Here is a 12,901-nt window from a genome sequence, read left to right as displayed (position 1 = left end):
ATAATCTATCAAAATATATTATATAACTTAATTATTTTTTGAGAGCTATAACTTAATTATTTAAACTGATATGATTTATCCGAATTTAAAATATTTGTAACGCTCAACTCCATATCTAATCCTTAGGTTATAGCAAATTTACCCAATTAACGGAAAACAATATCATCCACAAGCGCTATTTGATAATGGAAATATTTGATTAAAAACATCATGATGACTTTTTCTTTTTGATGGTTATTAGCTGATAATAATTTAACACAATTTCATAAGCATAAGGAATTTAAAATTATGATTTTTTTTATTTAGATGTAAAAATAAAACGATAATTTAATTTAATTAAAATATAAAAATATTTTATTAATTAATTGATAATCGAATACACTAATTATATCATACATTTAAATAATAATACAGATTTATTTGATTGTTGTGATTGAGAAACAAATCTAAAAGATAAAAGACTGCTTGAACGTATGGTAAAATTGTATTTTATTCATTTCAAAACTAATAATTTAGTTTAAATAATCTTTTTATTTTAATTCTCTGAAAATTCATAATTTAAAATAAATCCTAACACAATTTCTAACTAGGTCTAAAAGTACCATTAAAAGATTAGTTTTCTTTTTTCAAAGCAAGAAATCCAACTCATTTTGGGCATCCATTTAAACAAACAGAATTAAATATGATTAATTAAACTGAATATATGATTGATTATAACTTTTTCTTTGTAAAATAAAAGAATTGTCGACCCAAAAAAGAAAACAAAAGTACAAATTGTAACGGAAGGAACCTTACCGAATCCTATACCCACTTTCCCCAGGTCCTCGTGATTGACACGAATTACCTCCAAATAGTAATGTTTAATCGGTTAATCAACTCGAAATAATATTAATTGAATTAATTAATTTTTTAAAATTTTTAACGTTAATCGAACCTAAATTTTTCAAAAAATTAACAGAACTGAAAATTATATGTTTTTAATTTTGGTTAAAATAAGTATAAAATTAAACGAATTAACCGAATTAATCGAATTAACCTAATTAATCGAATTAACCGAATTACTCAAATTATCTAGATTAATTAAATTAACCGAATTAATTGAATTAACCGAATTATTTGTATAAAATTATATGTTTTTATTTTTATTTTTAGTTTTAGTTTTTATTTTTATTTATTAAATTATTTGTAATTTTATGATTGGGTTGGGTTAGATACTTGGGTTAATATATATTAGATTGGATATTTTGGTTTATGTTGAATTAAGTTTCAGTAAATAATGGGTTATTTATATATTATAATTTTATTTATTAATTTTTTGACTAAACCAAAAAATTTAGCTAACTGACCGATTTCAAACCGAATTAACCGTTAATCGAAAACTGAAAAAATTATTAACCTATATCGACCGAATTAATTTAATTAACAGACTGATTAACCAAATTCATTTAATTAACCGAATTTTTTCAGTTTTACCTTAATTTTACACACCCTACCTCCAAACGCAAATTAATAATGCCACGCGGGAAGATCACAATGATTCGTATATAAGTGTGTCCAATAATCTAGAGCAATAAATTGTTCATCGTCTGAATCAGTAACATTTTTCTACCAAAATTTCCACCAATCATAATCCACATTTATTTCTCCTCCAAATATTAAAAAAAAAAATCAGTACCGTATTTTAGTACAGATTTTTGCCCTTCTCAAAGTATATAAAATTGAACAGACGGCACCGTCTTCGTCTCTCTTTTTTTTTCCTCGCTCTCTCACACGGAAGCCATGACTAGCTCCTCCGCTCATTCACGCAAGGTTTGTATGTCTCTTTGTTTTTCCGGTTTAATTTCGTTATTTATTTGTCCACAAATTTGGGTTGCGTCTGTCGGATTACTTCTCCTTATTTGTTTTTTTATATTTGTTGATTTTTGTGACTATATATTTTTGGAGATGCTTTTTGCGTAGGCTTTAAGCAAGATCGCATGTAATAGACTCCAGAAAGAGTTAGTGGAGTGGCAAGTTAATCCACCTGCCGGATTTAAGCACAAAGTAACTGATAATCTCCAAAGGTTTCGCTCACTCTTTCAATTAATCTCTTTTCTTTTTTTAATCGGGGATTAATTTAGGAATTTAGTCCCTAATTTGTTGTGTCTTTTTGTGGAAAGATGGATAATCGAAGTCAACGGAGCCCCTGGAACGATTTATGCGAATGAAACTTATCAGCTTCAAGTTGATTTTCCTGAGCATTACCCTATGGAGGCACCCCAGGTTTCATCCTTTCTCTTTGCTTTCCCTTTTTGTTTTGTCGCGTAAAGTGTGAAATTGGAAAGATAAAGTGACACTGACAATTGAATTTGAACGGCATCATTTATTTGACTTCACGATTGCTGTTGTGTTTTATGATGATTATGATATTCTTTTGTTGATTGATCAGGTGATTTTCATCCCTCCGGCTCCTCTACATCCTCACATTTATAGCAATGGACATATTTGTTTAGGTATGTTTATAAATCCATCACTAGACTCGTGATTTGTATAGTTATATTGTTGTATCCCTTATTGCTAACCGCACTTAAGTTTTAAACAGCTAGTCTTTCTAATCTTGCATTCTTGCTGCTTGAAATTGGTATGATGTTACCAGTTGACTGGTAATGATGTTTTTGGGAAATTTGCTAGTAATCATAAATGCAGTGCTTCTTGACATATTGCTTTGAGTTTCCTGTCACCGTCTGTCACCCTCTTAGGATCTCATCTTTATGAACCGACAATAGATTTTTGTTTTCTGGTAATAGATTTGAAGAACTGGCATATTGGATGATTGGAAGGTCCTCTAATGTGTCAATGAAATAGCATACGGCCATTGCTTTCATTGGATGTCAAAATAATTAAATGATGGATTTGTCTACCTTATCATTATTATTTGTTAATTGTAGTTCTTTAGCAAATTAGTTATACTTTGGATCTTTACACTCCTGCTGTGCTGTTGTCATTTTTATCGTTCATTTTTCTACTCAATATGTGATTCTATTAATATTTGATCAAGATCATTGCATAGATTTTTGGTGCTGAAGACTTTCTGAGTCAACATCACTAAATATTATAGCCCTGCAGAATGATGTGATAATCTCACTCATTTTTTTCATTCCGAGGTGACTAGCTAGAGAAATTATAATTTTTTCTGTTTGTCCTATACTTGGAGACATATAGTCTTAGTACATTACTGGTTAAGGGAGATGTGTCATATAGATTGTTTGTCCACATGATGGAAATATTAGTAGAAATTAAAATGTGTCTTAAGAGAGATTTGGCATAATATTCTTTCATAGCGTCAAATTATTGGTAAGATTCTTGTTTTGAGTAATTCACTTAGTCTTGGTGGAATGTTGACCGACTAATGTTGTATCACAAGCGAGTAAATTTTGGTTCATTTAAATGTTTGTCTTTATCGTCTGTGGGCTCTAGTTGTGATCTTCAAGGCATTGATGATTTTTGTAAGTCTCATGTCCATGTTTGACATTTTTGTCCTAACTCTTCTTTGTATAGATGTTTTGCTTAATTGTAAGCCTTCTTGGCGTTAAAGAATCTGTTATGGGTTCTGTTTCGTTCATGGATTAGTATTTTATTTTCAATTTTTTCCTTGGTGTTTGTGCTCCAGTGTGTGTGTGTTTTCATTTTAGTCAAGCTTCTGCTGCTCTCATGTTATTTTTTTTCGTGGTTAGCCTTAGAGAATAGCACGATCCACATAACACTATATGGGAAATGCATGTGATATAATGATAATGAAACGTTATTGTGCTATCTCATGTATGCATTTAGAACGAAATAGGCTGCAGGGGGAAAAAAGCATTGCAACTTGCAAGAGTTAATAAAGGAACAATTTGGTACACCGAGTTTAAAGATAATGTATAAAAACAGTAAAGGTTACCAGGCCGTTAACATCTGTTTTTGTAGCTTACTTTTTCCTACATATGTTGTAAATCGTGTAGCTGACCAACACTAAAATCATATGTTGTAGATATTCTGTATGATAGCTGGTCCCCGGCTATGACTGTCAGTTCCATTTGTATCAGCATCCTCTCCATGTTATCAAGCGCAACTGTGAAGGTTTGTTGAAACTCTTATTGTATTGGCCATTTGTTTTTGTTCTTCTAGATTTTGTCTTATAAAGTGAAAGCTGAACTACTGAATTCACTTTGTCATAATGCAGCAACGGCCAACTGATAATGATCGATACGTTAAGAACTGTCGGAATGGGAGATCTCCCAAGGAGACGAGATGGTGGTTCCATGATGATAAAGTGTAATATTTTAGAACTGTTATCTATCTCTTATAACTGCGAGGGTTTCATCAGGAGAGATGGGAAAAGGATGGCCCTCCCTAAATGCTGTGGTAACCTTCTAAATTTGCCTTTGTTGCTGTGTATGAAATTGTGAATCAAACATAGATTTAATTTGAATGTGGCTGCCTCCTTCAAGCAGCGGAGTAGGAAATCCAATATAAACCTGTTTCCTAATCATGTTAGGACACCCATTTGTCAAATCATGGTAGGGTGCATGGGAGGACCGTCAACGTAATAACGTTATTGCATGTTGATGATGAAGTAATTGAATGTACGGCTAACTCATGCTGTTGATAATATCTATGGAGAGTTAAAGCCTGCAGCATAACTGCATGAAACTCGATTTTGTGTTAAATCTATATGTCTGTCTCTACTATCTCTATACTATTATTAAGTCTAAATTATTAGTAATTTGATTAAGTTGGTGTCTTAACATGTTAAGTCATCAAAAGTCTATTTCTTTTTACAAAGCAAGAATGTTATTTTAGAGTATTTATATATATATTTTTCATATTTTGATAAATTTAGAAAAAATATGCACAAAATAATGCTATTTGAACTCAAAACATCATGATCTCAACTATTTTAATTTTATCATTTCAATCAAAATCACATTTTAATTTTTATTTAAGTGTTTTTATTAATTTAAGTTGAACTCTGATGGGGGCATATTTTGTGGCTATTTAAAATGTAATATGCCGCAATTAAATAGTAACTGATTGTGCTCCCGTATCCTTTAATCCGGTTTAAATATTACTTCGTATTGTATGCCTCCTTGGCTGAAAGCTGTCCCGTAAAAAATCTAGTGCCCAGTTTGTTCCTACTTGATACCTTGCGGTTAGGGGATGAATAATTTTTTAGCTCACATCGTGGTCCTAACTTTAATCTACAAAATGTAATGAAAGAAATAAGAATTTAACATCCATATCCAACTGACGGGAAGTGATCGGCTCCTATAATCTTTTCTTTAGGTAAAGAAAAATGAAATCATTAGAACCCAGTATTATCTATTCATTAAATTCGTTAATTTTTATTTTTAAATTTTTATATAACATTTTATATTTTTAATAATTTAAATATTCATATTTATAAAAATTAAAAACTAATTATAATTTATATAAAATAGATTTTAACTTCATCTAGATAATTATGATTATTCAACTTGCAAAATATAAAATATATTTAAATAATAATATAATTTAAATTAGATCAATTAATGGGTCGGGCTTGTATAAAGTGGGAAGGTTTGGATAAAAAAATAGGCTTGGGCAAAAAATGGCCTACTTAGAAAATGAGTTGGGGTTTGGATAAGTTTTTTTGTTCAAGCCCAGCTCGAATTTGTAAAAAAAAAGAAGATATTTTGTTGTTGTTTCCTCATTATTTTCCTGTCATTTACTATTATGTTACTACTATGTTGTTGTTATTGTTTGAATATTGTATAACTCTTATTTTATTGTTAATTTTGTTACTATTTTAGAGGCATTTACTTGTTAAGTTGCACTTTTCTTAATGTTATTTAAGTATAAAGTCTTTTTTTTTCAATTTGTTGGGAAATATTTATTTTAATATTTTTAATATTTTGCTTTGTTATATTTTTTATATAAAAAATAAAAAACTAATACGAGCCTGGGTTTAGCATCTATAATCCAAGCTGAGCAGGGCAGAATATCAGGCTGGGCCTAGGCTTAGATTTTGTTAAAGCCCAGCCCATGGACACGTGTAACCTAAATACAATAAAATTAAATAAAAATTAAACCGAGTGGTATGGTTGAAATCAGTTTCGAGACTTTGAATTTCCTTACTCAGCCATAGATAACGGGCCAGTGATGGACAAATTAATTACAAATTAGAAGGTCTCAGTTGGGCTTAGATCTTATTCTCTAAAGTTCAGGCCCTGTAGGACGCTGGAGTTGGGTTTGGACCTAGTTCTCAAAAGGTCAAGCCCTGCCCATCCGATCTTAGTCTTTATGTATTATTTGTACGGTTCCGATGAAAAACGTCGGAGTGATGCTGCCGCCTTCAACCGCCGTTTTCATCCTGCTTTATCTTCTCTAGTCTCTACTCGGTGTCGCCTTCAATCCTTTAACCCTAAACTTAGCCTCTCAAATTTAATCAGAATTCACCTAGTTGTTTGGCACAAATATTTTTCCCATGACTTTTGTTTGTGGAAGTAAACCAAAGATATATGAGTGGTATCCAGGTGTTTGGCATCGGTGATCTGTGTGCTTCATGGTCCCTGTTAGCATTGGGTCCGCTCAATATTTCTGTCAATTATTTGGATAGTAACTAGCTCTGTTTCGTTTTCTGGTATTTGTGAGTGTGCAACATTCTGAAAGAAAAGAAGGCAGATGGTTTTATGCTATTATTGACAGTGACACCAAATGGCTCTATGGCCGTGAAAAGACTAATTATTGACAAGCTCCGGTTTTGCAAAGCCTGTTTGATTTAACAACCAAAGCAGTCATTCTTTCATTGATTTTGTACCCTGTGTGTATCTTGGGTAGTTTGACCTACAAACTTGAACCCTATGTGTGGAGATTGTCCCAGTTGCTCGCCAATCACCGCCACATGGTGTAATATTACTTCTCCATTCCACCATTGTGCGACATTTGAAGGTCCGGTTCAGGCTATACAATTGAAGTACGTATGTATGATAGAGGATTGAATAAGCATATGCCAAACCATTTTTTAATCCAACATTTTTGGATGAAGTTTGTGCTAAATCTATTAACTCAACGTCTCCTTGATTCACTTTGTGGATATTTCTTTAAACAGTCCTTGCTTTAGTGATGAAGAAAACATGATGTGCATTGCAGGCAGTAACTACTTAAATTGGTGGCTGAACTAAAAGTAACTCAACGGAAAAAGAAAACGATATATTCACTCGCCTTAAGAAAATTTGCAAACAGAGTTGAGGCAGAGTATCCAAATTAGTGCCAATCATACTGAGAGCCATTACGGCTCATAACTTTCTTGATTGAACAGGTAAAAATTCCAGTGCTAGACCATTTAATATTCTTTTTCACACTTTTAAACCTATCTGCAGTCCACTTTATCCTATTTCTTTTGTGTTTTTGTCTCTGTGGAGGGTAAAAACCAAAGTGATAGTCATTTTAAAAGTCACATTATTCGCCTACTGATTATGATAGGGAAGGATTCATCGCACGTTTCTATTATGTCATGTCTTACGAATTTTACTACTTCATAAAAGCTTCTTTTTTTTTTTTAATTTCTGATTTGACGTTGCCAATCCTGTCTGTGCTTGCAAGTGTGCCCTGTGAACGCGACAAAAGCTTGGGTCGGAATCAAGTGAATCCTGCAAGTAGAGGAAAAAAATGGGAGAATCCAAAACAAAGATACATTGCAGATCATCCACTACTCTGTAGTGACTATGTCATCCATTTCAAACTTATGGAACTGCATATATAGAGCTAGTTCTATATTTACAGGTGTAAAAGAGATGGGTAAAAAAACAGCAAATCGCCAATCCATGCTGGATATGGAACTGGAACCAGCTATGTGAAGAAGCTGCAGACAAGATGCAGAAGGCTATCAGTTGGGGCGGTCGGGATCACGAGCACTGCTATATTACAATAACACCACATGTGCCCTGCAAATAGATACGGATCGATCCTCCTCTTTCCACTGTCTGCATCAAATTCCTCCCCGAGAAAGCAACTTCTCGACTGCACCAAATAGTCCCTCTCTCTTCCTTATCACCTTTTTCTAATTTGTTAACCTTAATATATCCATTAATTTTCCTCCTTGTCCCTGTGACGCCATTCTTTATCTACAGTACAACAAGAACCAGGATATTCCTAGGTCAGTAGTACGTTAATATGATCTGTTTCTAGCTTAGTTTTGTAAAAGCAGTGGTCATCGCCATGAAGCCATATTGGTGGGTGTGAAAATCTGTTGGCCTGAAGCCAAAATGTGCCTAGGGTCAAATTCCATTTTCAATCGATAGAACCGATCCCACTTATTTCCAAAGTGGTCCACCCACTCTTGATGTGTCGTGTAATGAGGTAAATACTGCTTCACTGTGATCCCAGCTTCATCACAGAATCTGAGAATCTGACGGTTCTGATTGGTTAGGTACTCCAGGCTATGGGTTTCCTCCCCATTATCCAAGGCTGATCTTAGTAACGCCACCAGGTAAAACACATCCTCATCCGGCGTAACCGCGGAGCTCCTATGGTCCCATCTGCACCATATTACAATAACATGCACGCATGAGCCCAATTGCAGCAAAAACCTTTCTTCTTCTTTTTTTTTTGCATGGTAAAAAAAGAAAAGAAAAGAAAATGTAATGTTTTGGTAGAGCTTTATGTGTGCGCATGAGGAAATGGTAGTTGAGATTTGATGGTTTTGAAGGAATCAAAGGGACCCAGGCATGGCGGGGTGATTGGTCGTTAACCTGTACTAACGGCCATGTTTCTGGAACTACCTTCTAACAAAGACATGGATAGTTCCCATCAGTGGGTCCCCGGGAGATGATCTTCTGACACGAGAATCTTCCCACTTGAATCATCATCTTCATTACCGTCGATTTGTTGGGGTCAACAAAAGAGCTAAAGTGTTCATTTTTCCTACCTGGCTCTGCCTTTCATCTGTTGGCGTTGGGACTTGGGAGCATCTGCATGTTCCCCCACGTGTTTTCCTTTCTCAATTCACCACTCCTAATGTGTCATCATCTTACGTCGGGACCACCATTATTGAATTACTCATGGTTCTACTTGATTTTTCTTTTATTTTTCTTTTTTCTTTTTTGTTTTTTACCACACCACCCACCCTCTTCTCTTTCATCATCTTCTATTCTACTTTCAACATGTGGAAGTGGAACCACGGATTTACCTAATGAAGTAGATGCCTCTCCTTTTCAGAAAATGTGAACTTGAGTGTTTGTGAATTATGGGTGATGGATGATGGTTCCCACAAATACTCTAAAGTGAAAAGTTCGAGGCCAGTGGAAATACTCATCCCCAATTTTTTGCACTATATAGGTGGTTCTAAATATCAAGGATAGCTAGAAACCCTTAAATTTGTATAGCTTCATTGTATGTGAAAGTTTATATAGCGCCATGTCTAAGCTATGGTGTGGTGGTGAGCATGGGGTCATAAGAATTAAGAACCGAAGATAATTATATATATGCATGTTTCATGCATGGAGTGGATGCGGGTGTATTAATGACATGAGGAAATGACATTTGATAAGGAGAGCATTGTCCAGAACTTTTACTTGTTTTTGTTTATCGGGTAGATGAGAATCGGTCCACTTGTTTTATTACCCAAAATACCCTTGAAGACTCCCTTGTCAAAGTCAGCAATCTTTGATTTGGGGACAAAGAGGTTTAGCCAAGGGTGGGGAACCTCCCATAAACCTTTGGATCGGAGCTTCAACTCCGCTTTATGGACCCGGTCCAAGAAATCCACATACGGCAGATCAGTTGTAAAGACGGATGCCGGTATGAAATTTAATTTCTTCAACAACGACTCTACTTCCTGCATTTCAGTCATCAACCAAAGCTTCGAGTTTAAAACATTAAAAGATATAACCAAAGTACCAAAAAACAAGAAAACCTTCCCCAAAGAGGAGTACAAAAAAGAAAAAGGCTGCTACCAAACCAAAACAGTTGCTTTTGTCAGGATAAGTTTAACTGCAATCAATTAATATTCAATTATCTCCGGAGAAAGAGATTAATTAGGTGGAGAATAATTTGTTGAGTCATAGACTGGAAGGCTCAGCTTTATTAATATCTAAAACTGTAATATTATACAATTATAAAGTAATGTTCATCAATCTTAGGATTAGATTACACAAGATCTTGCATATGTATTGCATTATTATTATTTGGTTACAGTATTATATTATTTTTTAAGTAGTCTTCATAAAATATTTACTGCCAGAGATAGATAGTGTGTATTTAATAATCTCCTCGATCACATAAATCTAGGACAAGGAGGTCAACACCTGAGTTGATTTACAAAATCCATTGACTTTGGATTCTATAAGAAAGTAATCCATATAAATTAATGAGAGCTGTGTCTGTGTGCAGTATGTACATATATGTACCTGGTCGACGGTAGAAGCAGTAGATTCATGGTAGTTCTTGGCGATCTCCAAGCAATACAAAACGCCTCCATTAGGATCAAGAGAAGAAATTTTGACAGGGTTGTGAGGGGAAAAGAAGGACGACCTCCAATTGTTGATGAGACCTTCATCTACAATAACGAAGCCTTCAACATAGTCGAATTTTTGGCTAGCTGGTTGTTCATGCAGTGAAATCAGATATTCTTGGTCGCTTGTAAAAATCGAGAAATTGGAATACAGTACCCTGATCCACCTCACCTGCAGTGGTTTAAAAGAAAAAGAAATGAAAGAGAGAAAACACCACGTTTAGAGGCGGAAAAAAACGACAAATCAACAACACTATAGTTTCCAGCTTTTAGACACAGACAGCCGTTTGAAATGGGATTGAAAGGCTGAAACTGGACCCCTTGGCCACTTAGTTAGGTCATGAATGATACTTTGCCTTTTAGGTTTTGACAATAACTGGTACTAGGAAAATTAGAGAAGTCTCGCATCGCAATCTAGAACCAACTAGAAACCATTTTATGCACAGTTATTAAAGTCTTTACATAAATAATGCTCAAAGACAAAGACGGCGAGATATATACCCTTTGTGGAGCTGGCTCAAGAGAAATTCTAGCTCTGGTGATTATTCCAAATTGTCCTAAACCGCCAAGAACAGCATGAAACATCTCTGAGTTTTGCTCTTCTGAGCATGTCAAAAGCTCACCTTTCCCTGTTCGCCAGATATATGTATAAAAGCTCAAATACAGTATAAAAACGTACCCCCAGAACCCTTCGACGTACAAATGCAATATCAACGTTTTTGTTTTTTAAAGTAAAAAATGCAAAAAAATAATGATGCATACTAAATATACCTAATATTTCTGTGCATGATGCTCAAGAGTCTATTGACAAGACTAAAAAGTATTTCATATGCAAAAACAAACAGAAAAATTTTAAAGTCAGACAAAATCCATGCCATCACCAGACTTTGAAAGACATTAAAAGAAAATATTTTGACCTGGAAAAACCTAAAATCTTTGGAGTTAATTGTTTTACAAAATGGAAAAGGAACTGTGACAAGAGAAAACGATCATGCAGAAAGTTAAAAGAAAGAAATTAACCTGTAACGACGTCGAGTTCGTGGACATTGCTAATTTGTGGACCGTGATTGAAAGCTTGGCCACTAATTCCAGCATTTGATAACGTTCCACCAACAGAAAGGTACAAGTAATCCGTCCATGATTTTGGTGCGAGTCCATGCTGTAGGGTACTCCTCAACACATCTATCCACAGCTCACCACCCCACACGTCCACGAACCTCTCTTGAGGCCACACTCGAGGATGAGGTGGTTTCCTCCCTGATGCCATCCCACTTCCTCCTTTCGACCCACTCATCTGAACCACCACCCCGTTTGCGGTCTGAGCCTGTCCGTTTATAGAATGGCCGTGTCCCCTAGCTGACACTGTGAAGCCGAAATTTGACCCGTAGGCTGCTTTTACAAATTGAGCTACGTCCTGAGAAGAAGCCGGATGCATGACAGCAAGCGGCGGCTGAGCTCCTATGAGCAAGCCGAAATCAAGAGAAGCGGCTTTAACGTCGGTGGGGTCGACGCTGAGTTGAGCGTCAACTCCCAGGAGGAGAAGCTCCGTGGGGTCCAAGGTCAATCCCACAGTAACAATCAATCTACAAATAGCGAATGTTAGAAGAAGCTTAGTTGCCATATCAAAGAAACAATTAATGTTGCTTCCGCTTGTTCTGGCTGCCGCAATAATTATGGTTTCTTTAGAACAATGAAATGAAGATATAGAGAAAGAAAAAGATACAAGGAGTTGAAGGGAGGAAAGTGAAGGGAAGCCGGCGGAGAGTGATGAGAAAAGGAACAAAATCTTTGGTGGCAGAGTTAACGTAAGCCCGGATAACACATGCACATGTACTTTCTGTTTGCCATTTTTTTTTCCTTTTCTACACGTTAAGTAGAGAGATAGAAATGGTGGGTTTCAAGGAAAATGGAGGGGAAGGAGGCGGGGTTGATGAAGAAGCGTCTGAGTTTGTGTAGAAGAAATTATAAATTATAAGCTATGGAGTCTGATTATAGGTTGCCCGTTGATGTGTCTAGGATATGAGATACATGGAGGTTCTAAATTTATAAGACAAAAGGGTGGCGTGAGGTCGGGGGCCAGAAGGGAGACACGTGGCCGTTCACGTGCGAAGAGTGGGAATACAGGTGGTGGTGAGAGGGAGAGGGTTATGGTGCGGGGTGCCCCCCTTCCCTTAGAAACCCCCTTGGAAGGGGAATAGTTGTGGGGCCCACTTAAGATACGGAGTATCTAGATGGGGTCACCAGCTGTGGATGCTTCACGTGGTTGCTGATCAGGTCAGCTCAGCTCAGCTCAGTTGGAGCCAATGCCTCCGCCATCGTAGTGTTACCAATCAGTTGTTGTTCACTTCCTTGTCATGCATCATCGACTCCCTCCCCTTCTCCACTCACCAC

General features: G+C 35.7%; 2 protein-coding genes across 2 annotated transcripts; one reads left to right on the top strand and one right to left on the bottom strand.

The window, feature by feature from the left end:
* The first annotated feature begins 1,547 nt into the window (after positions 1–1,547).
* Positions 1,548–4,688, top strand: LOC108454520 (probable ubiquitin-conjugating enzyme E2 18). Its single transcript, XM_017753006.2, has 6 exons — positions 1,548–1,809; positions 1,960–2,063; positions 2,160–2,262; positions 2,429–2,492; positions 4,010–4,098; positions 4,202–4,688. The coding sequence occupies exons 1-6, from the start codon at positions 1,780–1,782 to the stop codon at positions 4,295–4,297; spliced, it is 486 nt and encodes a 161-aa protein (XP_017608495.1). The 5' UTR covers positions 1,548–1,779; the 3' UTR covers positions 4,298–4,688.
* A 3,006-nt stretch (positions 4,689–7,694) lies between these two features.
* On the bottom strand, positions 7,695–12,656 carry LOC108457453 (cytokinin dehydrogenase 5-like). Its single transcript, XM_017756527.2, has 5 exons — positions 11,531–12,656; positions 11,012–11,139; positions 10,407–10,682; positions 9,573–9,835; positions 7,695–8,537 (listed from the first exon to the last, which is right to left on the bottom strand). The coding sequence occupies exons 1-5, from the start codon at positions 12,129–12,131 to the stop codon at positions 8,210–8,212; spliced, it is 1,596 nt and encodes a 531-aa protein (XP_017612016.1). The 5' UTR covers positions 12,132–12,656; the 3' UTR covers positions 7,695–8,209.
* Positions 12,657–12,901: the final 245 nt, after the last annotated feature.

Source organism: Gossypium arboreum, chromosome 5 (assembly GCF_025698485.1).
Source record: "Gossypium arboreum isolate Shixiya-1 chromosome 5, ASM2569848v2, whole genome shotgun sequence".
NCBI classification, from domain to species: domain Eukaryota; kingdom Viridiplantae; phylum Streptophyta; class Magnoliopsida; order Malvales; family Malvaceae; genus Gossypium; species Gossypium arboreum.
This window is presented reverse-complemented; position numbering and strand designations above follow the sequence as displayed.